The sequence below is a fragment of the Dermacentor andersoni genome, chromosome 8 (genome assembly GCF_023375885.2).
Source record: "Dermacentor andersoni chromosome 8, qqDerAnde1_hic_scaffold, whole genome shotgun sequence".
Classification (NCBI taxonomy): domain Eukaryota; kingdom Metazoa; phylum Arthropoda; class Arachnida; order Ixodida; family Ixodidae; genus Dermacentor; species Dermacentor andersoni.
In genome coordinates, this window is record NC_092821.1 from 124,636,096 (window position 1) to 124,658,629 (window position 22,534).

At 44.2% G+C, this 22,534-nt stretch overlaps 2 protein-coding genes across 3 annotated transcripts in view; one reads left to right on the plus strand and one right to left on the minus strand.

Moving 5' to 3' along the window:
- The window catches only part of LOC126525551 (uncharacterized), a 71,406-nt gene extending 51,010 nt beyond the window's left edge, over positions 1–20,396 (plus strand). Inside the window, exons 4-9 of one of the 2 annotated variants that reach the window (XM_072289901.1) lie at positions 1,393–1,555; positions 5,840–5,942; positions 8,256–8,329; positions 12,427–12,541; positions 13,423–13,472; positions 15,514–20,396. In XM_072289901.1, coding sequence (XP_072146002.1) covers positions 1,393–1,555; positions 5,840–5,942; positions 8,256–8,329; positions 12,427–12,541; positions 13,423–13,472; positions 15,514–15,686 — 678 coding nt within the window. In that variant the 3' untranslated portion in view covers positions 15,687–20,396. The remainder of the gene's footprint in view (positions 1–1,392; positions 1,556–5,839; positions 5,943–8,255; positions 8,330–12,426; positions 12,542–13,422; positions 13,473–15,513) is intronic. The other variant, XM_072289902.1, reaches the window with a different exon arrangement.
- Positions 20,397–21,181: 785 nt separating this feature from the next.
- On the minus strand, positions 21,182–22,148 carry Pop4 (ribonuclease P/MRP subunit POP4). Its single transcript, XM_050173461.2, has one exon. The coding sequence runs from the start codon at positions 22,094–22,096 to the stop codon at positions 21,440–21,442; it is 657 nt and encodes a 218-aa protein (XP_050029418.1). The 5' UTR covers positions 22,097–22,148; the 3' UTR covers positions 21,182–21,439.
- Between the last annotated feature and the right edge of the window lie 386 nt (positions 22,149–22,534).

Below are 22,534 nucleotides of genomic sequence, written 5' to 3' on the forward strand. Positions count from 1 at the left end.
TTCTCTCTGATGTCCTCCTAGTTTTCACAAAGGCTGTTTCAGTGTTCAGTTAATGAGGAACCATGTAGCCTTAATGCTGTCTTTTTTTTTTAATTTCAGCATAGCTTTTGGGCAGTGTTGTGTAACACTGAGGCACACAAATAAAATTTCAGCAGATAATACATTTTGTGGACATTCGTTTGAAAGTATTTTTGGGCTTTCATACCTGATCATTTTTTATAGCTGACTTTCAGAAAACGCTACATTTTTTTGTCGTTTTTAAGAGCAAATGACAGGTCGCAAGACAATAATATAGTGCCTCAATTGTTTTCTAATAAAAGAACAATGGCTACCAAGTATGTTGATGCAAGTCGTATGACAACAAAGAAAATGCAGAATTTTTGACAAATTTATTGTCGCTCCTTGTTTGGCACTGTTTGCGAAAATTCTAATGGCCCTAGAATGCAAAAAATATATTTCTTTGCTTGAAATATTTTGGGGAAAATATTTTTCTGTCATATCAATTATTTTATATTTAACCCTGTAATCCCCAATGTATCATATGCTACACTATGTTTAATGCCTCAAAATTCTGATTTAAGCATGGGAAACTGAATGTGAAGCACATAGCTGCAATGCATAGCTGCAATGAAGTTCCAGCCATGTGTAGTTCAACAAATGAATTACTTATTAAATAATTGCTATATTAATAAAATTGTATCTCACATAGCATTTAAGTGTTTTTTTCTTTCTGTACAAATGCACACTCCATGGCCAAAAGTCGTTAACAGTTGGTTCCAAATTTGTTTTGTCCAAAACTGTGTGTGGGCATTACAGGGCTAAAAAAAATTAAGATGGCCAAGCACACCATTCCCGTTGATGTGGAATGGCCCTGCTTTACGTGTTATTGTATTGCAACAACTGCCATGCCTTAGTTGCATGTTGCTGTTGACTATTTGTACTCTTGCTTTTTTGTTGGAGATTTTGGGTGCATGAAGACTGGTTGACCAAGCCCAACGCACCATAAAATTCAAACTTAGCTTTCTATGTGAGATGGGCTCAGACGCCCATCTTTAGAACATGTGTGGTGTGAAGACTGTGCGAAATATGTATTCACCAGAACATTTGATGTGGAACACAGGAGTAGTCAAGGGGGGTGGTACACCATGAATGCATTGCCCCCTTCCCCCCCAAAAAATTTCTGTATACCAGAATGTTGCCTATTTGACAATGTGTGTATAGTCACTTGTTCTACTATTGCATAGTTACCTGCCGTCTGTACCTTTCTCTTTCCCTGTATATACCCTTACCCTTGTGAGCAGTAGCAGGTTAGAGGCATGCTCTCCAGGCCTGACCTCTCCTTCTTTCTCTTCATTAAAATCTCCCCCCCATCTCGGGCATGTTTGGTCACAGATCAAGCGGATCCCACTGAAGGAGATTCAAGCAGAAATGGAGGAGATTGCAGTCAAGCAGGAGGAACTGGAGAGGCAAGGTCGTGAGATTGAGATGCAAATTCGAGACCGCAACGGCAAGTACCTGAGAGATGGACATGTTGCCACCACTGCTGCTGCTTCAGGTTTGCGGGCTCCACCTTCTCCATGCTCTTTCTTTCTGTCACTGGCGCTGGTGATAACAAGCTGTTCTTGGCAACTGGTGAGTTTTAATAAAATGCTGGCTGAGTCTTCAGACGTTGTGAAAAATGAAAGTCGCAGAACAATTCACAGAATAGCTGACTTCCCATCTGATGTTTATTTCATGTGTGTGAAGCATACACACATCTGTCTAGCATTCTCACAAGTGTATATATGTTTTCAAACCAAATATATATATATATATATATATATATATATATATATATATATATATATATATATATATATATATATATATATATATATATATATATATATATATATCACAGTACTGACACTACATTGTAAAAGAAATAGTAAATTAACTACAATAGTTCGACCAGAATGGCCATTAACGCGGACTTGGCGACAGGGGCTGCGAATATGCCACAATTGACCAGGCACATGGTACGTGTTGGAAGAATATACGCACACTTGCTCAACATGAGTGGTGCCTGCGCGAGGGCACCTCGCATACTTGGGAGAGCAAGAAAAACGCACTACTGCTCTCGGCAAAAATACTTAACTTTCTGAGTAATAGGAGAGTGCCTGATACGTAGCGTCGGCCAGGCGGCTTGCTGGAGATGCCAGACCATGGGTGTGTTTACATCTGTCCAAGTGAAGGGGCGGCCGGCGCTTGGTCGGCATGGTTTCGGCTGCGCAGTGTCAGCCAGGTGGCTTGCCGCAGACGCAAAACCACAGGGATATTTACATGACAGTCCTTGCAGTAGAGGCGAGACCATAGGACAGTCCAAGTGGAAAAACGATTAAAGGTGCTGCCTTTGGTTACAGTATGATAGATGTAAGAGTGCAGTTGAAACTCGTTATAGTGAAGTTGCAGCCAATATAAAGATACCTTCACTATATCCGATATTCATTATAAGCATATACAGTATTTGTTACTTGCTGATATCAGCAAGAAGCATTTCAGATTTACTTCGTTATATCCAATTCATTATATTCATGATCTTTATATCCTGGTTTGACTAGTGGGAATGGAAAGAACAAAGAGTAAATTACAAAAAAAAGAACAATTGGAAATTCACTGTTGCAACATGGGCTAAAAAGCTTATGCTCAATATCATCTTTTGTCTTCAAGGAAGAAAGAAGGCATTTTTACGCAAACTTTAGTTTCTGCTTTTTAGTTTTTCACTGCTTGTATGTCTGTGATGTGTCAGTGCTGTTACAGATGTGTGCCTATTTCATGCGCATGAAATAAAACATTAGTTGGAAGCAAGTGCTTCTGTAAATGGTCAGTCTGTGTTTATGGAATCACTAGCTGGCCTGTAGCAGCACAGTGCAACAGTGCTTGCTTCTTGGCTTAAGAGGAAAAACAAAGGTGAGCTGTGCTGTTGAAATCTGCATTGCTGATCTCTTGAACGGGCAGTTGAACAAGAATTGCAAAGGTGTCAATAAAGGTTGGGGCTGTTTTGTTACCTGCAGAGATCAGTGCCACTAAGGTCTCTCAGCACGTGGGTGTTGGAACCAGCAGTTGCCAGTCCTTGCCTTGCTCTGCTCAATAACACTCTGCTGCAGAACTAAACTGCAAGGCAGTAACTGCACTGCCTTCCATTTTCTCTGAGGCTCTTCCCTCTGTATTCACTAAAAAAATGCATTTCTAGCATTTACTGGCTTTTGGTGGTGGCAGAATTTGGAACATGGTTATTTGCAGGTATGATATCATAAAGTGCACATTATTTTGTCCTCATTTGTATACACTCAAAGAATAAATAGTAAATGTTTCCAAGCAACCTACAGGGTGCAGCATCATTTACTAACAACCATAGTTCTGTCTTTATTAAAGAAGCACTTACATGAACACACACTCTCGCACACAAACACCCTAGAAAGGCCCCCCCACACACAAGTGTACAGAGCACTTGTGCATGGAGGGGCCTTTCTTGATTGTTTGTGTGTGTGTGTGTGTGTGTGTGTTTTCTGAGCTCCTAGCTTTTACAAAGATGAATTGCTAACTAGTCTAGCAAAAGTTATTCAAGGTTTTGCTGTTTATGCAGGATATTTATTTGCTGCCAGCTGACAAAGAAGATCATTGCTCACCATACGATAGACACTTCTTTTGGTCTAATAATGATGTGTGCTCGCATAGTTGTCCGCTGTTTGAATGACAGGGAATCCCTCGCAAAACTTGCAAGTTTTCTGTCACTTGTAAAATGGTGCACAATACATCTCTGTTAGAAGTGTGGTGTACCACATTTGTAGCTGTGGTTGGCTAGGTGACTTTGTTCTGTAGGTGTGCTTCCATAATCACTAAGTGAAAGACTTGCCTAAACACCCCATGCAACTACGACCACACAAAAGTGAAATACCCAATGCAAGACCTCTTTGCATGCAGTGTACTACGTGGCATGCTTGTTTTTTTGCAGGTGGTCTGTTTCTCTTCACACTGGTTCATCTTGACACACAAGTCACTGAGCACACTCGGGGCTGACAAGTGAACCACCACTTTTTCCTGTTGGAGAAGAAAGATTTGCAGACCTTCCTTCTGCAAAGAGAAATTTCCTCCCAGTGCTCTTTCTGCTTAAGATGGCCTTGTGGGAGGGAGTTTTCGACTTTAGTACTGATAAAAACTTTGAGATAAAATGGGTTAGAGTAAACCGAAAATGCCCTGCAACCTTCTAATGCAGCATCTTTTCTAGAAAACCCTTCAAACTATATTGTTACAAGTTATGGCCGGGGCATAGCTAGAAAGTTGTCATCAGCAGCCCTGTACAGGGGAGTGTATCTGAGCATATCAAACCATGCTTGAAGAGAAAAGGAGAGGTAGGAAGGTTAACCAGATGGGGACGCAGTTGATTTGCTACGTTACACAGGAGGAAGGAAAAAAGAAGGGAGAGGGAAAGAGCGAGGAAGACACTAACTGGTATTTAACAGGATGCACTTGGGGCAGTCCATCACGCCTACAATCTGTCACTGAGGCCAATCGATTACAAAAATTGCAGAAACGCCTGCATTGATTTATAAACCTACAACACTTGAGGATGATACAGATGTGCCCTACGATTTTTTCACACAATAATACTCATCATCAACCTATATTATGTCCACTGCAGGACGAAGGCCTCTCCCTGTGATCTCCAATTACCCCTGTCCTACACCAGCCGATTCCAACTAGCACCTGCGAATTTCGTAATTTCATCGCACCACCTAGTCTTCTGCCTTCCTCTACTGCGCTTCCCTTCTCTTGGTGCCCATTCTGTAGCCCTGATGGTCCAACGGTTATCTAACCTGCGCATTACAAGACCTGCCCAGCACCATTTTTTTCTCTTAATATCAATTATAATATCGGCTACACCCATTTGCTCTCTGACCCAAACCACTCTCTTTCTGTCTCTCAAGGTTATGCCTAGCATTCTTCGTTCCATCGCTCTTTGTGCGGTCCTTAACTTGTTCTCAAGCTTCTTTGTCGGTCTCCAAGTCTCTGCCCCATATGTCAGCACCGGTAAAATGCACTGATTATACACCTTCCTTTTCAATGATATTGGTAAGCTTCCATTCAGGAGCTGACAATGTCTGCCGTATGCGATCCAACTCATTTTTATTTTTCTATGAATTTCCTTCTCATGATCAGAGTTCCCTGCGACTAATTGACCTAGGTAAACGTACTCCTTCACAGACTCTAGAGGCTGAGTGGCGATCCTGAACTCTTGTTCCTTTGCCCGGTTATTCATCATTATCCTTGTCTTCTGCATATTAATCTTCAACCCCACTCTTACACTCTCTCTGTTAGGGTCCTCAATTGTTTGTTGTAACTCATCTGCAGTGTTGCTGAATAGAACAATGTCATCGGCAAACACATAGGTTGCCGAGGCATTCGTCGTCGATCCTTACTCCTAAGCCTTCTCGGTGTCGGCTATGGAAGCTAGCCTCTTGTTGAAGTAAAACGAATGGAGGCTCCCAAAAAGGTTCCTGTAAATGATCATACCTGAATCATTGCAATTCATTCATTGATGTTGACAGGTTACAGTGTCATGTGTTTGTGGGCAAACATGTAAACAGTGGGGACACTGGAACCCTGTGAGCGGAGGTAGAAGAGGTTAGGATGGCTGCTCGCTGGAGTCTTGTACACACCATTTTAGTGTGAAGTGCAGTGACAGTGATGTGTAAGAGCTCACACATATTTTCACTCATTCTATATTGTTTGCGCTGCTAAATGATGTATTTTGGGGCAACAGCACAAGGAATATCCTTCTATTTTCTGCCTAATGCAGATGTCGAGCCAACAGTTGAAGAGGAGGAAATGATTATGCATCTTTTTGAGCTCGTCAATGAAAAGAACAACCTGTTCAGGCGGCAGGCAGAACTCATGTACATGTAAGTTCTGCAGTTTTGATTACTGTTTTTTTTTCTTGCAGTATATTACCAAACAAAAGCTTGTGCTTGTGGCATTACTTATTACAGTGCACCCTTTTAATTTTCTTAGAAATACTTTTGAAATGCATGAAGGCAGAAAATTCCTGCACACATGTGTAATCATTGTGAATTGTTTAAATTATAACATAATATTTAGTTGAATATGATCAATTTGCAAAGTCACAAGGCCATTTGAAGCCAGAAAGATGAAGTACTGGCAGATCCACATACTACTTACTATTCCTCTGCCAGTTGAACCACCATAGTTGGAGCTCTCATAGACTCTAGCACCAGAGTTCCCTCTTGTAATTTTTGTAGAAAACTATGGTGTGACACAAATGCCATGTAAAATGCTCTGCACAATGTCCTGCATCAGCAGCTAGAACGTTCTGTGATAGTTTGTTATTAACTGTGAGATTGCCTTTGCCATGAGCCGACGTTGATTCTGTGTCTGTGTTCTCATCACCAGAATGTTTGCAGGACCGCGGTAATTGGTAGTGCAGTGAGGTGTGCTTTGAGCGGCAGTTTCATTGAAGTAACCGAACAGGAGAAGTGTTTATGCAGCTTGACGTACTTTCAGAGAACATTGAGACACACCACATTGTGCTTGCTTTGCAGAGGACTAAAACACGGTGTTGCAAGCTTTAGAATGTTGTGCATGACAGGAGAAAATGCTGATTTCTTCGCATGCACTGCAAGATTTTTTTGCTTGATGAATAATAAACACAGAGCACTTGTTTGAGGAAATGTCAATGTATGAGCAATCTCTGCACATTATAATAATGTTGGCAGATTGTAAACAACATGAACACATTTTTAAGTTCTTGTATGAATGTATTTACCAGAAGATACCTGGGTCCCCCTCAGCTATTGCCTGTACCCATTGTTCTCACTCAAAAATGATAAATCTGATAGCATTGCACAGATTAAAACCTGGCCTTTGGCAACGTTTGGAGGTATGGCCTTGGTGGAGTAGCTGATGAGGTGAGATGGGCAAGGGGTACAGAGTAGGGAAGGAGAATTGCAGAGTGGTGTTACATAGAGAAGTGCGCGACAGAAGTCTAAGCAGTAACACTGGACTGATTTAAGCCTGGAGCATGTTTGGCCTACTGGCTGGTATGCGGACTGCAAAATGTTGTCGTTTGGGTGCAGGCACATCTGACCGATGTGAAGCTCGTTTAGCTGACGTGAAGGTGGCAAACAGTGTCACAGTGTGATGTTAACGGAAGAAAACCAGGCATATTGATGTACGGTGACCAAAACTACAGGTAGACAGCAGCAGTAAATCATAAAGCCTTAAACGGGCCCTGAACATAATCCATGGGTGAAATAACATAGTCCATGGGTAGCATACACTGCAATGATGATCTCAGCCAAGTTTTGCTGTTGCACACGGTGTATGGGGCTCTGTTTTCAACAGAAGCGTGCTCCTCATTCTCTTCTGGGCGCTTTATTTCGTTATAAAGTGGATTCCTATGTGCGGTTGCTATTGGTAGCTGCGGTGTGCTATGTAATGCAGATACTGTGGCTGCCACGGGGTGCCGCCATGAGTCCACTGGCTAAGCACACTGCAGCTCGCTGAGGACAACGGCGTTTGGCTTACGTTTAGCGCGTCATAGGCACCGAAATCGGAAGTCGTGGGGTCTACGTTAACATCCAATATAAAATTTCAACTTCGCACCATGGTGACATTTAGAAGGCGGAGCACGTCCCACACTGCCGTAGCCTTCACAGTGCAAGGCATTGAAGAAGGAGTGGAAGTACCACGGAGGCAGTGCTTGATTACCAATAACTCTGCTTCTGCTGAATGCACTGAAGTAATTCTCGCGGCAAATTAGTTCTGAAATAGCTTATTTTCAGTTCAGATGCCTTTCTCCACATCGATAAAAAGTGGTTCAATGCCCTTTTAACTAGAATCCGGATTGCAGGCAAACACTGATAATTGAGCCAAGAATACTAATTATGTAAATATGCTCTCAACATGGATGTTTCAAGGAGGTTTTAAAAAGACCCCTTGCCACAATCGTTTATTGAGTGTTCGATAACATAACAAGATGTCTGTGCACCTTTGCAGTAACTTCAAGAGGTTTTCTAGAAGCTGTATGTTTTGTGAGCAGCTGCCAGCAGCTGCAGTGTTCACATTCAAGAAGTGGATGCTGTTTCAATCATGGTCGCATCCGCACATTTCAGGATTGATGACACAGATTTGGGTGGCTAGTGTTGCCCTTGACTAACATTTTTTTCTTTCTTGATTCATGTTCTATACATTTGCAGAAAACGTTCGCAGAGACTTGAAGAAGAACAAGTTGAGCTTGAGTACCAGATACGCTGCATAATGACAAAGCCCTGTAAGTGTTGCACTGGTTTTCTTTGTCACATTGATGGCCCAACAAAGTTAATGGCAGTGTAATTTAGCACATACCATTCCTTATGTTTACTCAGTGGCACCGACCATGTTGAACTGTCCTTGTTGAACAGCTCTGCAAAAAGACTGAGCAGGAGTAAGAAGGAGTCTTGCTCTGTCTTTTTTAATTATTTTAACCATATTTAACTGCACTACAGTTAAATATGGTCAGCCTATACCAACTCGCCCAATTTCCTGTTTTGCCAGAGTAAAAGTTGACTGCATCAGAAAGTGTGTGATCTGCCACAGCTGTTGACTTTTTCATTGTAAAAGTGAAAATCTGCTGCTGCGGTTGTGCATGCTTAATGGGGCCCTGAACCACTCCTAAGGCTTGGTGAAATAGCACAGTCCGCAGATAGAATATGCTGCAGTGCAGATCTGAGCCAAATTTTGCAGTCGTGCGGGGCATGTGGACGTCACAACTAGAGGGTGAAGTCACATTTCTCTCAAACGCTTTCTTTTCAACAGGAGCCTGCTCCTCACTCTTTCCTGGACATTTTATTTCATAATATAACAGATTCCCATACACGGCTGCTATTGGCCAATAGCGGACATCAATCAAGCAGGATGTTTGGATCAGTGTGCTTTTTCTTATTGTTACTGTGTATATTTATTGACATAGTTTAATAAACAGGCTGAAGTAAGCGAAAACCTGCTTTCCAATTTCGATAATAATTACATACTTTGGGAGGAAGTGGACTATCGTCAGCTTATGCTCGGCCAAAAACATCCATGTAGGAATTAAACATTGGCCACCCTGCTTATTGGTGTCGTAGCCGTTGGGTCTCGCTAATTTCGGCTAGTTTTAAACACTCAACTAGCCTTGAACCACTTGGAACTTAAGCTCAGACCACATGCACGTGTGCCAGCGTACGCTCACTCCTGACCGCTCCTGGTTAGATGGGTTGGCAAACTTCGCTTCGTATTGAGAGCGCTTCAAAATTAGAAAGTTGGATGTGGCTACTATCCATCGGTCAAGCTGGTGCAGGACAAAGCCGGTCCGCGCCATGCACCGTAGCTAGAGCCAGACAGGAGCATACGAGCGCGAGTGTGCACTCTAGCCCTGTTATGCACAAAGCAAGCACTGCAGTTGCATGTAGCTGCGGTCTGATACGCAGCGCAGATACTGCAGCCGCCGCAGGATGCCGCGACGACTGCACTGCAGCTCGCTGACGACAACCGCGTCTGACTAAAGCCCCGTTTGGCACTTCATAGGTGCCAAAATCGGAAATTGTGCGTCTATGTGAACGTCCAAAATCAAACATGAACTGTCTGCCACGGTGGTGTACACTAGGCGGTGCGATGCGGGCCCATGCACGCCACTGTGCCATAGCCTTCGCAGTGCAAATCATTGAAGAAGGAGCAGAAACACCACAAACGGTTTGCTCGATTGCTAATAACTCCGCTTCTGCTGAATGCATTGAAGAACTTTTTGCGGCAAAGTACTTCTGAAATAGTCTAATTTAACTTCAAATGCATTGCTGTAGAAAGTGGTTCAGGGCCCCTTTAAAGGACCCCTCACCAGATCTGGCCATAAGTGCAGAGCATACAATGCATGCTAATAATTGTGTTTGCAAAGAACTGCATCGCTACGTGCCACAGAAAGGTCTGAAATTTCAATGCGAATACAGTTTTTCCTTTCCCTCACGGTGACCGTGCTCCAAGCCGGACGGTGACGTAGTCGTGGCCCTGCGCCTATGTAATCGTGTGCGCAGTGTGACAACATCGCTCGTGGTGACACGCGACTGCGAGAATTATTCAAGGCAACATCTGTTATTTGTGTGATCTATTGCTTGAATTGACGAATTGAAGTTTAGAGAAATAATAAAACGTACAAACGGAATGTCTGCAAGTATTTTGTTTTACTTCGCACCGAAGCAAGAGAGTTGTACTTCCGCTTCGTCTGCTTGTTCCCACGGTCATGCAGTCTCATTCGCAGGTACCGAAACTGTGCCGTTTTCTACTGTGTTCGAGCTCGTGATCATGCTCTGCAATCCGCTTGTTCTGCCTCAGTATTCGTGTAGCACTTAATTGTACCGCTAGTCATGTGACCTTGTGCACAGCTCGCAAAACCGGGCGCTGCGCGAAACGAGAAAATCACAACAGCCTGCGCGCAACACCGTCAGCGGAAGTGCCCAGTGCTAAAAAAAAAAAAGCAAGAAGAAAAAAAATTGGAGGACGCTTAAGCTTCGCCTTCAAGAGTGGAACGCGATAGCGTTATCGCACCCCGTTCGCACCGCCTACTCAAACGCGCTACGCCAGCCAAACGTCGCGATCGGCACAGATAGCCGGGCCCCGACACGCCATGAAGGCGGACGCGATCATGGGGCGAGTGGCGCGCCATGTGTCGGGGCAGCGCCGTACATTGCGAGGAGGGGGTCTTCTGTGTTTGCCGCAAGATGGCTCTGCGTGTGCGCAGAAGAAATTGTAACGGAAACGTACTTCGCTGCTCGTGAAACTGCGACTTCTGTAAGTTGCATGGGCATAATTACCGATATAAACCGCAGTATAACTTTCTACGGCACGTTTCTAAGGGAACACCGCATTCACTAGAGGCGATTTTGTCCCGTTTTGAAGGAACGAACTCGTGGCTGAGTGGTGGCGTCCCCGTCTCACACTCCGGAGACCCTGGTTCTATTCTCACCAGCCCATCTTGCAAGATGTTTTTTATTTATGAAGTGCCTTCTGGGACGACACCGGTTTTTCTGCGACACGAGCTCCTGCCCGTTCACACTGAGGAATCCGGCGTCTACAGAGAATGGAATTCTCCTGACGCCGAAAATCGCGTCGTTCACATTGCTTGCGCACCGCGCCGCCGGAACGAGATACAGCGCCATCTGCCTCATAAAGTGCAAAGTGCTCACCTCCAACCAAGCGCGGGATATCCCGGATGTTCGCGCAGCTCGAGATTACGCAGTTGTCTCCGTTCGCGTCGAGTTTGTGCGGTAATTTTGCGCGTCTCCACCATGGCTTGAAAAAGCAATGATAAACCCTGAGCAAGAAGAGGCAGTACTGCTAGGCCTGTTGGCAAGCACCTTTCTGGCGATGCGTGACGCGCAGAAGCATTCGCCGAAGGGACCACGCCACGGGCGTTGCTGGGTTCGTCCTGCTTTGCAAGGGCGCGCGTAGCTTGGTCACGCCACCTTGTCAGGTCGCTTATACCTTGTGCTTCGCGTGGTACTTGTCGAAAAGGACGGGGCGGTTACGCTCGAATTCGATGAGCATTTCCGATGTCGCGACGCGTTCGAAGACTGCGATATGACGAGAGCGTTGGACTTGGCCGCCATCTTTCGAATTGCTGAGACGCGCTCCGATTGGTTCGCGGCGAGGCAATCCGGCGGCAGCTGCCGCAAAAATCGGTCCGGGAGCGATCGGCGCGGAAGGGGCTGTTCCGACGGATCTCGCCGCCGCCGAACTGGGTTCCGCCGAATTGGGCGCCGCTCCCGACGCCGAATGCCTCAGTGTGAACGCGCCATGAACGCGCCATAACGCTGTCGCGTTAAAAATTAAGGTGGGGCCCGCGACGTATGCATCACGCGATCCTCGAGGTCTGGCATAGGAGAACGGAGGGAAGGAATTTCGCTTGTGAAGGCTAGACGGAGTGAGTTGAGAGAGTGTGTCGCTTTGCAGTGGAGCACGCCTGCTGAAATCATGGGCTCGCGGCACTTAAATATTTCTATGTCGGCCATTAATGAGCCAATTTGAAAAATTTTTGCAGCAGAACGCTCCCTAGAGGACACGTAACAACTTCCAATGTATAACCAAAATTTGCTGTGGGGCCTGGTGAGGGGCCCTTTAAGGAGACCTGCCTTGAAGGCCTCTTTAACACTACACACAGTGCACTACTTTGGTTGAGCTGCTCCCTAGTGAATGCACTCAGCTGGTTGCCTCTCATGAATGCAGGTGCTAATCGGTGGCATGAGAGTGATGATTATTGTCAGAGGCACTAGTCGTGCTTGGTGCAATATGGGAATAAATTTCATGCTAGAAATCCAGCAGGAGGATTGTGGTCATTTTATTCTTTGTGCCTTTTCCTTGCAGTGAATCAAAAGTGTGAAGATGATGCCAAACGGGAGGAGGAACTGCTCCAACGGCTGCTTGAGGTTGTCGAGGCACGCAATGAGATAGTCGACAGCCAGGAAATGGATCGGCGGAGGTGGGCATTTCATTTTTTAAAATTTACTTCTTGCCTGCCTGTCACGGCATAATGGTGTAGCGCCAATGTTCATATCTCAGTTGTACCAGTAGAGTGCCTGTGTGAGGCTGTGCCCAGTTTTTGTGGAGGTTGAGTGCATTCTTGCATTTCATGTCCAGCTCACACGTATTGGCTGGCAGTTGCCGAGTTCAATCTCCAGAAACTTTAAAACAGCTTGCCTAGATTTTCCCACGCAAAATGTGCCCCTCCTCTACATGTCAGTTACACATAACAATTGATTGTCGTTGTAACTAACAAAAAATCAAATTGGTTAAACTTAATTAACTTCTCCTATGTGCAATGCGGCATTCTATCAATTGGTGTCTGGCAACAGCAAACAGTGGTCTGCCAGAGTGGACAGGAAATGGAAGTGGAACAAACAACTTTCCCCCTGGTAGTAAGTTATCTTTTGGCCAAGTTGTCTTTTATTCTACTTTCATTTCTTGTCTTCATTGTTATTTCTACATTTCAATTAAAGAACACAATTTCCTTTTCCTTGACTTTATTGTAGGTTGGTTCCATTCAGTTGCATTCATACATGTGTCATTTTCTCTGTTGCCAAGAGCATTTCCATCTCACAACTGTAGCTGGTTCACTGCTGATTGTGTAGACTGAAACTTGTTGACCGTTTCAGCAGTTCAACTAAACAGAACTGCGCCGAGCTTTAAGAAAACTAAATGAAGGCTCCCGAGCTATTCACCCAGTTGGAAAATGTAGCTGACTGGATCTAACCTTAAGGGAGTTTGCTCTTAATTTTTTGTTTTTAGAGTGTTTGTTGTGCTGCTCGTTTGAAGAATTAATCAGTGCAGAGACACATAAGCAAATGCACCTCCTTGTTGCAGAGTGATGCAGGAGGACTGGAGCATACAGGAGCAGATGGCACAGAAGCAGAGTGAGTGTGGTGCTGCCAAACACAGCATTTCCACCTGTGTCGTACGGAACACCACTTCCACATTGAAGTATCAGTCGGCTAGTGTAGCCTCTAAAGGGGTACTGATATGACATTTTCGATTTCATTTATTGCTTTAAATGATGGTCCTCCATTTCTAAGTGGCCTCAGAACACTCTAAATAGCTTACTATAATGGCTTTCCTATGAATAAGTGTTGGTTTAGTTTCCCAGGAGGTGTACATTGTCACGAAACCATGACACAGAAGGCGGTCGCCTGGGAGCAGAATGCTACGACGTCTTGGCACTCGCTTTGGCTTGCTTGGTTGTCTGCTTTACTGCTGCTTGTTGCATGGCACAACGTAGCAACATAGTAGACGACCGACCAGATGAACTCAAGTGAGTGCCAAGACTCATTCCAGCTCTCTACAACATTTTGCATGAAAGTGGAGTTCCTCTTGAGAATACAATCCTTACCAAGAGAAGTCAGCAACTTTATATACATAACACCCTTGTCACACAGCCTGCAACACATTCAGATGTCATGGTATGCTGCACCGTAAGTAACTGCAAGGGAGCATTAGGCAGTTGTCAGAAGATCCAACTTCCGTTTAGTTTATTCTTTTTTCCATTTAAAGATCATTACAGGTTTTGTAGTTTTGAGGCACTGCTTTTATCAAGTGTTGCTGTTGGCAGTTCTGGAGCTCTGTATTTCCCTTAAGCGCTGAATAATTATGTCTATTGACAATTTAGTTTCATTGCATTTCTCAAATCTTGAGAATCAGGAGAAGCGTACGGCTGCTGAACGGATTAAAAATTTTCAGTTTTTCAGTAAGCTTATTATGTTTACAGAATGTGGACTCTATGCAAGAATGCAAGAACTCTGATCAGGAATGCCAGATTTGAGAATACACTGTACTCTCGTTACAACGGACCCGGGCACAAAATACTTTTGGATATAACTGGCCATATTTCAGCCTTAGTTTGTTCTACCTGTTTTATTAATGCAACAAAGTTCATTTTTAACGGACCGTGCTACAACAGACTTTCGGTGACAGCGGACAAAATTAGTGTAAATTTTTTTCGAAATCGGGCGTATAAAACATACTTTTGCCGCGTCGACACGGGCTGACAACTCACTTGCGAGAGTCGGCCGAGACGATCGTGGCTCAATATCGCACGCGCAAGGAAGGAAGGCAGGGCGGAAACGCACCGTCTTTTGCTCATGAGGCACGGGGGAGGGTCTACTCCGGTGGCTGCTGTTAACGGCGCGGCTGCACAATCTTGATGTAGCCCTTGATCCAGCCATCAAGGGCTAAATATAGTCCAACATAGCGTGGGCGTGCGCACACGGTCTGTCATGTTGGTGAGAATAACAGCGTCTATAGTTCGACCGATGGTTCGACGCAGTGGTGCAGCCAACGTAACCGGACGCTGCCAATGCACTCCGATGCGCCTGGCATCGAGCGATGGTCGACTGCGCGCCGATAATGTTGGACTATAAACGCGCCTTTAGAGCCGCCCTAGCCCAGGCAATCCAACAGCAACGAGAAGATCCTGAGATGAGGGAGCGGGAGGTCAAAGCAATCCTGCACCATTACCTGTGGGCTACCTAACTGTGACGAAGCTCAGGTGCATGCAGGACAAGCTTCGCTCACCCCCATTTTCCGGTAGGGGAAGGGTTGGTTATTTTTTTTATACTTGCATATTCTTGACCCTGTGTTGTTTTTAATGATTGCTACTTTAATTATTTATTTCATCGTGGGTGGCGCCACCGACTTGATCTTCGGGAGCCTTCGGTTTTAGCTCCCCAAGATCTCAGTCCCTCAGGACTCAAATAAAGTTCTTGTCATGTCATGTCACTCTGGCAACTGTGATGTAGTAAAAGCAGCTTCTTTAATGTACACCAGGAAAAAGTAATATGTGACATACCTTGTAAGATTCTAATAAATCCATAATGAGGGGTCAGGAAATGCAAAATCCTAGTGACAGTCATGCCTTAATGGTAAGCAACCACAGTGTACTTACTCTTTATTTTTTTTTAGGTGAGATCAAAGAAAAGATGGTCACACCCGAGCCCACACCTGAAAAGAAGCACAAGAAAAAGGAAAAGCACAAGAAGTCCAAGTCGGATAAGAAGCGCGATGAGGTGGGGGACGAGGAGAAGCGCAAGTCACTGAAAAAGATCTTTAAGGAGAAGCTTGTGCTGTCCAAGTGACACGGCACTCCACCTGTGGTGCTGGCCGAGCATGTGTCAACAGCAAGCTTGGAACTTGTGGCAAGGACAGTGCATGTTTGCTGGGATGTGTTGTTCTCAGTAAGTTGTACATATCGTCATAACAGTGGTGAATTGTTGGCAGCTGTAAAGCTTGATTTATCTTTGTTTTTGCATTGAGCAAGTGTTTGTTGCAGGTGCATATGGTGGTCTTGGAAAGAATGTCTCTCATGCAGCTCACAGAGTAACAATGTGAATTCTCTCTCTCTCTTCCTCTTTACTAAATAAGGTAGGCACAGCATGCAAGTTTTCCGACATTGTTGGTAGATTGTTGCCTGTATAAATGTCAGCGTTAGAGACTGGCCCACGTATGTTCCTCAAGGCAACTTGTGAGAGATTTACATAAACACCTTGGTCAGCGTTGCAACCCTTTTAGTAGCTATACAAAGGCCACGATTGCAAACCTTCCTTACTCGACTTTCTAAACGACTCCTGCAATCTGTGGTTATACTGCACTTTTGATAACGCTTGATGTTGGTGTGGAGTCAGCAGTTCTATGTGTGGTTTCATTTCATTTTTTAATGTATTTGCCAGATTCAGCCAGTGATCATGACTGCAGTGAAGGATATTGTGATAACTATGGAGTACAGCCAATAAAACCACTGATTTGATAAGGTAAAAAAAAAACGGTTTTATTAAATTTTAACTTTATTGATGACTGTGATCTAAGCAAGTAATTTTGCACTGGAGTTTCTGTTTAACAGGCTCCTTGTAAACCATGTTCACACCAGGACCTTGCGACAAGTAAAAACGCATGTGGAGACAGTCTGTCTCTGCTATCCAACAGTGACCACTAAATGCAGCTCGTGAGGCAGCTTCTACATGTGCCTGTGCTCACATGAAAAATTATGACTGGTGTGCTTGATCGATAAATTATCAAGTGAGTTTTTTAGGTCCTTCATTGATCAGTTCTTACTGACAAGTTTTAGCCACCATAAGTGTTCTAAAATTGGCTATGGAACTTCATTTTTTTTTTCTCTTACTGTTAATAAATACTGCTGGGCTGCTGCATACAGGCATCAAGTCTCCTTGCAGCATGTCACCTATTGCCACCACTGCTAATAAAAAGAAACATGGCAAGATGGGGGGTCAACGTCTTTAGAAGATGGCATCTGTGCCATCTAGATGTGCTCATCTGTTGGTTCCCATTTTTTCATCCCAAGTGAAAGAAGAAAGTATATAAATCGATGGTGATAAAAAGATTGCCGTGAGCCGCAGTGCTTTGTTATCCTTTGGACACAGTAGCCACCTTTCTCGGTTTCGCGATGTCGAGTCTGCCAGGAAAAACTTGGTTTTGAAGCATATGTGGCATTTATAGAGCTTGTTGTGCTCCATGAAAATATTTCGTCTTAGCCAATATTTTGAAATATGCAAGTTCGAATTGATGGGTGTTAGTTGTAATTATGTAGAATGTCATTTTCACCAAAGGTGAAAGTAAACAGCATCTATGTCTTGACAGTTGCTTCTAGTGCCAAGAACAAAAGCAGATGGCAGCTCTACACATCAGCCCTAGGAAGCCTCATCTTTCTACATTTACCTTTTGCTACAACAAGCAAACTTCTGATGTATGTGCACAGATCTCTCTTTGTCAGCAAGTATACTTGATTTCATACATAGCAGGCAACACTGCAAAGGCTAGAGATTTTTCTCCCTGCTTGCATTCACAACCAAATAATAGTGCATCACATATGACAGAAATATATACGTATATGTTACGTAATTCAACGTAACTAATTCTGTGTGAATATGCCATTTATTTATATATGGAAGGAGTTGCAGATCATGTTTCTGTGGAGAATGGCCACAGCACACTGCTTGTGCTCACGACAAATACACAGTATGTATGTCACATACCAGAAGCACAAAGGAGCACCAATAATAGTACATCATTTGACGTACTGTCATGTCCACAAGCTTTAGTTAAATGTATGAAGCAATAGTTAAGTAGAAAGCTTTGCAGATCAAAGGCAACTGCACTGTGAAACATGTGTAGCTATAATGCTGTGACTGCACTACCTGCATAGCTTCTGCAGTGTTGCCTGGTAAGTATGAAGTGAAGTATGCACCTTCACAGTCGAACAGACAGCTTGACGACTGATGCTCAAACAGAGGTCAGAACTCTCCTCTGGACTCCTCCAGTAAGCATCACGGTTCATTGTTACTGCCGAGAGCTGCGTAGGCCCTCTCAAGATGCATTTATGAAATTGGATGTCTACGTAAATGTTCCACCTTGCATAAAGAACTGCTAAGCTCTTGTACTGATGCTTCCTACAGGAGGAATTTGAATCCTGCAGATAGCCATGCAAAATACTCTAAATGTGTGCAAGATTTGTCAAGCAGAGTGTTGCAGCCCCCTTTTTTTTGTAGCTGAATGTGTTGCATTGCAAAAACATGTTCACAATCTTAGCACTGTGCTCTTTCGTCAGTGTTAAGTTTACTCTCCAACTTCTCCATTCTCTGAAGAAATTGCTGGGGAAGGCAGCTACTTTTCCTGAATGTTTTTTTGTGGCAAAGTTCCACAGCACTCAACACTTCTAACTCAATGATAAATGATCACTACTGACACTTTTTTGTCAACCATTTCTATTTGTGACTGATGTTCATGCCAGCACCTATTTCAGCAGCCTTGCTAAACACTATGGCTTGAGCTTGCACACATACATTTTGCTGCAAGGTTTTAATTTTTTTTTCTGCACACCATGAAGTTTTGTAGTGTCATCCACCAACTTCTTAGGCTTGCAGCTTTATCACAGCATTGCTTCCTTATCTCCTAACTGTAATTACACGTAATTTATTAGTACCTTTCAGTTCAGCACCGTGTCTTGCCACACAATATCTGTAAAGTGCTGTGCCAATCCTATATTTGGAATGAACGCTAATTTCTGCAGTTTGTCCACTTAAAGTTGATGATATGATGTGCCTTTGTTCTCATGTTTGAAAACCTTTGCCTAGACTTTAATTGTTTAAGCCCATATTCCTGCAGCACAGCCTCTTGTGGAACAAATGCAGCTGTCGTAACCTTTTGAGAAACTTTTGGCATGAGTGAGAAGGATAAGGGGATCTGAGTGGATAAATTTTTGTCTGTTGAGGTGATTGAAAGAGACCATGAGGCCTCAGAAAGCATAGGGAAAATTATGCTTCATTGAAATGTAAAAATAAAAAGAGGAAATAAAAGTAGACAGAAAAACAGGATATGGGAGCCAATCCCATATCTTGTGCTTGACGAGTGCAGTGTTTTTACCACTCGTGGCAGTCACCCTGCCATTCTCTCCTTTGTTTTTTTTTTCTTTTTGGGAGTGGGGGGGGTGAGGGGGTATTTGTGTATGTGAAGAGACTGGCCCAGGGGGTGTTAGCCAGCACTGCTCACAACCATGGCTGCAGGTGTTCCACACTGAGATATGGTCCCTTGAGTATTCTAGAGAACCATATCCGGGATACTATACTGGTGATTGTCAAATTTTGTCATATTGTTGAATCCACCATCTTGTCAGCTCTGGTTGACCCAGAGGGCTGTTACACATCTCCCATTGGCTCGAAAATGCCACCATTACAGAATTTGATGATATGGTGGAATTCGACAATGTCCAGAATGGTATCCCTGCCGCTGGGACTTGCATCGCCAAGGCATAGTAAGGACTCCTGTGGACAAACTATGGCTCTCGACAATCGGGAGATCGGTGGATTCATTTGGCCCCTGGCTCCCAGGCTCTAGGTAGAGCACAATGTTCATTTGTGGGTAAACCACTGCACCTCCATGATTTCCAAGCAGTGAGTGCCTAATCTGCGACGTGCACTCGAGTGTGTGAAATGTTTCCAGCATTGTTCAAGCCAGATCAAATGAGCTTCTGCAGTGGTGTATTTTGTGTGCAACAATGGAGGCAACTACTGGTGAATGAGTGACACTGCAGTAAGGCCAGAGCTAATGACCAACAATTGAAGCTGGCAACAGCTGGCATATTACTTTCTTCACTTGTTTGGAAAATTAATATATGCATAGTTATTTGAAAGCAGCCAAACTTCTTTTTTTTTCATTTCATTCATGAGCCATGGCACTGACTCTAAATTGATCATAAATTTTGCTATTTTTCTCTTTGTGTGTGCAGTCAATTCCTGGAAAAGCTTTGTTTTTTTTTTAAATTAGATTATGAATGCAACACAGCCATCTGTCAATAAACTTTTAGCTTTTGCCAAATGCCACTGTGGCATCTTTTACGTTTGTTTCTGGCATACTAGGGGAAATATTGTCATACAGGGAAGTGCACCGCATGCAACACCATGTTGGAAGCTTCAACTATGTCACACCGGGCTTGGTACTTTCATGAAACAAGTTAAAGGGATACACATGTTAACTAATATACAATGAAATCATTTTTTCATGCGCCTTTCATATATTTTTCTTGCACCTTGTTAAACATAATTTCTTTTGAACTGTGGCCAGGCTTTTACCAATATGTGTCCATTATCATTGGAGCTTTGCCAAATATGTACGGTATGCTGTGCAAATATTGTCTAGCTTCTCTCTTTTTTTTTAAAGAAGGTTAAATAAGACAGGCAGTTTTGTTCAATTTGGTTTCAAGTGCTTGATATGTCCACTGTCTGTGCTTCTTACAATACAATAAAGAACATTTTGTCGCCATATGGTGACTGCTCAAACTTGCTGTCCTACCGTACCGTAACAGCACGGCAATCAAACGCATGAACACCTGTGATGCCCAGAGACCCAACACAGGCCAACAACATCAAGAGCCTTGAATTTGGCTGTTTCTTTCGAAGCTGTGCACACAGAAGTGGGCACCACAGGTCTTTTAGATCCTCCGTCAAGATCGAAGCCTGTGCTTCTTGCAATACATAAAAATGTTCCGTCGCCATTTGGAGACTGCTCAATTGTTCAGTCCCGTCGTGTAGTAAGAGCACTGCGGTCAGATATGTATATACCTGTGACACCCAGAGATCCATCATACATAGAGGTTCCTACAACGATTGCTAGAGGGAACTCTGGTGCAAGTGTGTACAGGAGCTGCAGGCGTGGCTGTTCAACCAGCAAGGGAACGATGGTTCGTACATGGATTTGCATAAACTTTGTCCTTGACGTAGTATTTCTGCGGAAACCCGCAAGGTGGAGAGAAGTAATTACTAAAGGGAAAATCGGACATCCACCCGTTCGTAGCAATTGCTACAAGGAAACCCATACAGGTTCCTCGAAAGAAAAGCCTCAAAGTTGAAGAAAAATTGGTCCTGGTCCCGGACCAGGACGAATTTTTCTTCAACTTTGAGGCTTTTCTTTCGAGGAACCTGTATGGGTTTCCTTGTAGCAATTGCTACGAACGGGTGGATGTCTGATTTTCCCTTTAGTAAACTTTGTCCTTCTGGCTTCAGATGGCTTTGTGCAATTGCACAGTTCAGTGATCAGTTCAGTGATCAGTGACCTCTGCATGTAATTTGAGCGGGTGATCCAATATATATTTAATGGAGAAACGTAGCATGGCAGACTCTACAATAAATGAATATTCAATTACTATGTAATTATGGAGGCTCTCTATAAAATGCAGTCATTCGCATCCCAACTTGACTTGCTTTCTATGGAGTCTCCAGCACCTTGGCATAGAGTTTTGGCATAAAGTTATGTAAATTTCACACATTTATCGAAAGTCGAACGTGACTCAAGTGAACATGCTATAATGTAATCTCTGCTATAATCACAGGCCGATAACACCGCGCGCCTTGAACTTTGCCTTCATTCTCTCGAAGCTGTGGACACGGAAGTGGCTGCCGTAGATCTTGTAGATCCTCCCATCAAGCTCGAAGGCAAACGCAGTGTGCGCCTTGGGCACCGTACGCACCACACTCTGCTCGGTGATCAGGCGAAACACGTTCTTGGTTTCCTGGACGACGATGCCTCTGGCGCCCACGTACGACGGGCAGCGGGACTCGGCGACCGTTAGAAAGCAGCCCGTGTACTCGGCTTTCAGGAGCCGCGAATGTTCAGTCACTTGGTCGCGTACGAGACCCCGGAAGTAATCCTTCCACATCAGGTGGATGGGCACGAACGATGCGTACGACAGTTTGTCCTTGTGCACGTTGAAGATGCCCAACTTGCGTTTCTCTCGACAAGTGAGCAGCTTGCCCTTCCTCCCCTTTTGGTCGCTGCCACGCTTCTTCCGTGCAACATCAGGCTCGAGCACCGCCGTGTAGCGCGCAAGATCCGCCAGCTCGCCGGGACGCTGGCCGGCATGTTTCTTGATGAAATCGCGGACGTAATTCACAGCTTGCGCCGGCAATGGCGGGTCGTATTTTATGTCTTTCGACGTCAGGTAGACGTTCTGCACGTCGCTGGCGGACGTCGGGTCTGTCATCTTTGAAGCAGGGTAGCGGTCACGGCAACGCTGAGCTTAGTGTCACATTTGTGGAAGCCATAGAATAAAGAACAACTTTAGAGAAGGGAAACTGTACCTTCCGCAGTGGTTCGAAAATAAGCAGCGGCAGCGCATGGAACTTACCTAGGTGGACGCCAGATGACGCTGCTAAAACAGGAAGCGGAAATGCGCATTTTTTTTTTTTTAGAGCATTATTCTATATGGCCGCTTTTTGCCGGTGGTGTACGCTTGTATCCGCTCGTACGCGCCGTACTCGCCTCGGCTGCCGCGTAGCCGGTGCGTTCTAATTGCCAGGAGACCAAAGAGCCTCTACTGACGCCCATACAAACAAGCCACAAGTGAGTGAACAGAACGTGCGACTTTATTGGCAGAAGACAAGCAGTGTATGTACATTCTCGTGCAATAGCAGAAATAAAA

Coding starts and splice junctions, on each gene's coding strand:
- Pop4 (XM_050173461.2), bottom strand. CDS start 22,096: ATGACAGACCCGACGTCCGCCAGCGACGTGCAGAACGTCTACCTGACG.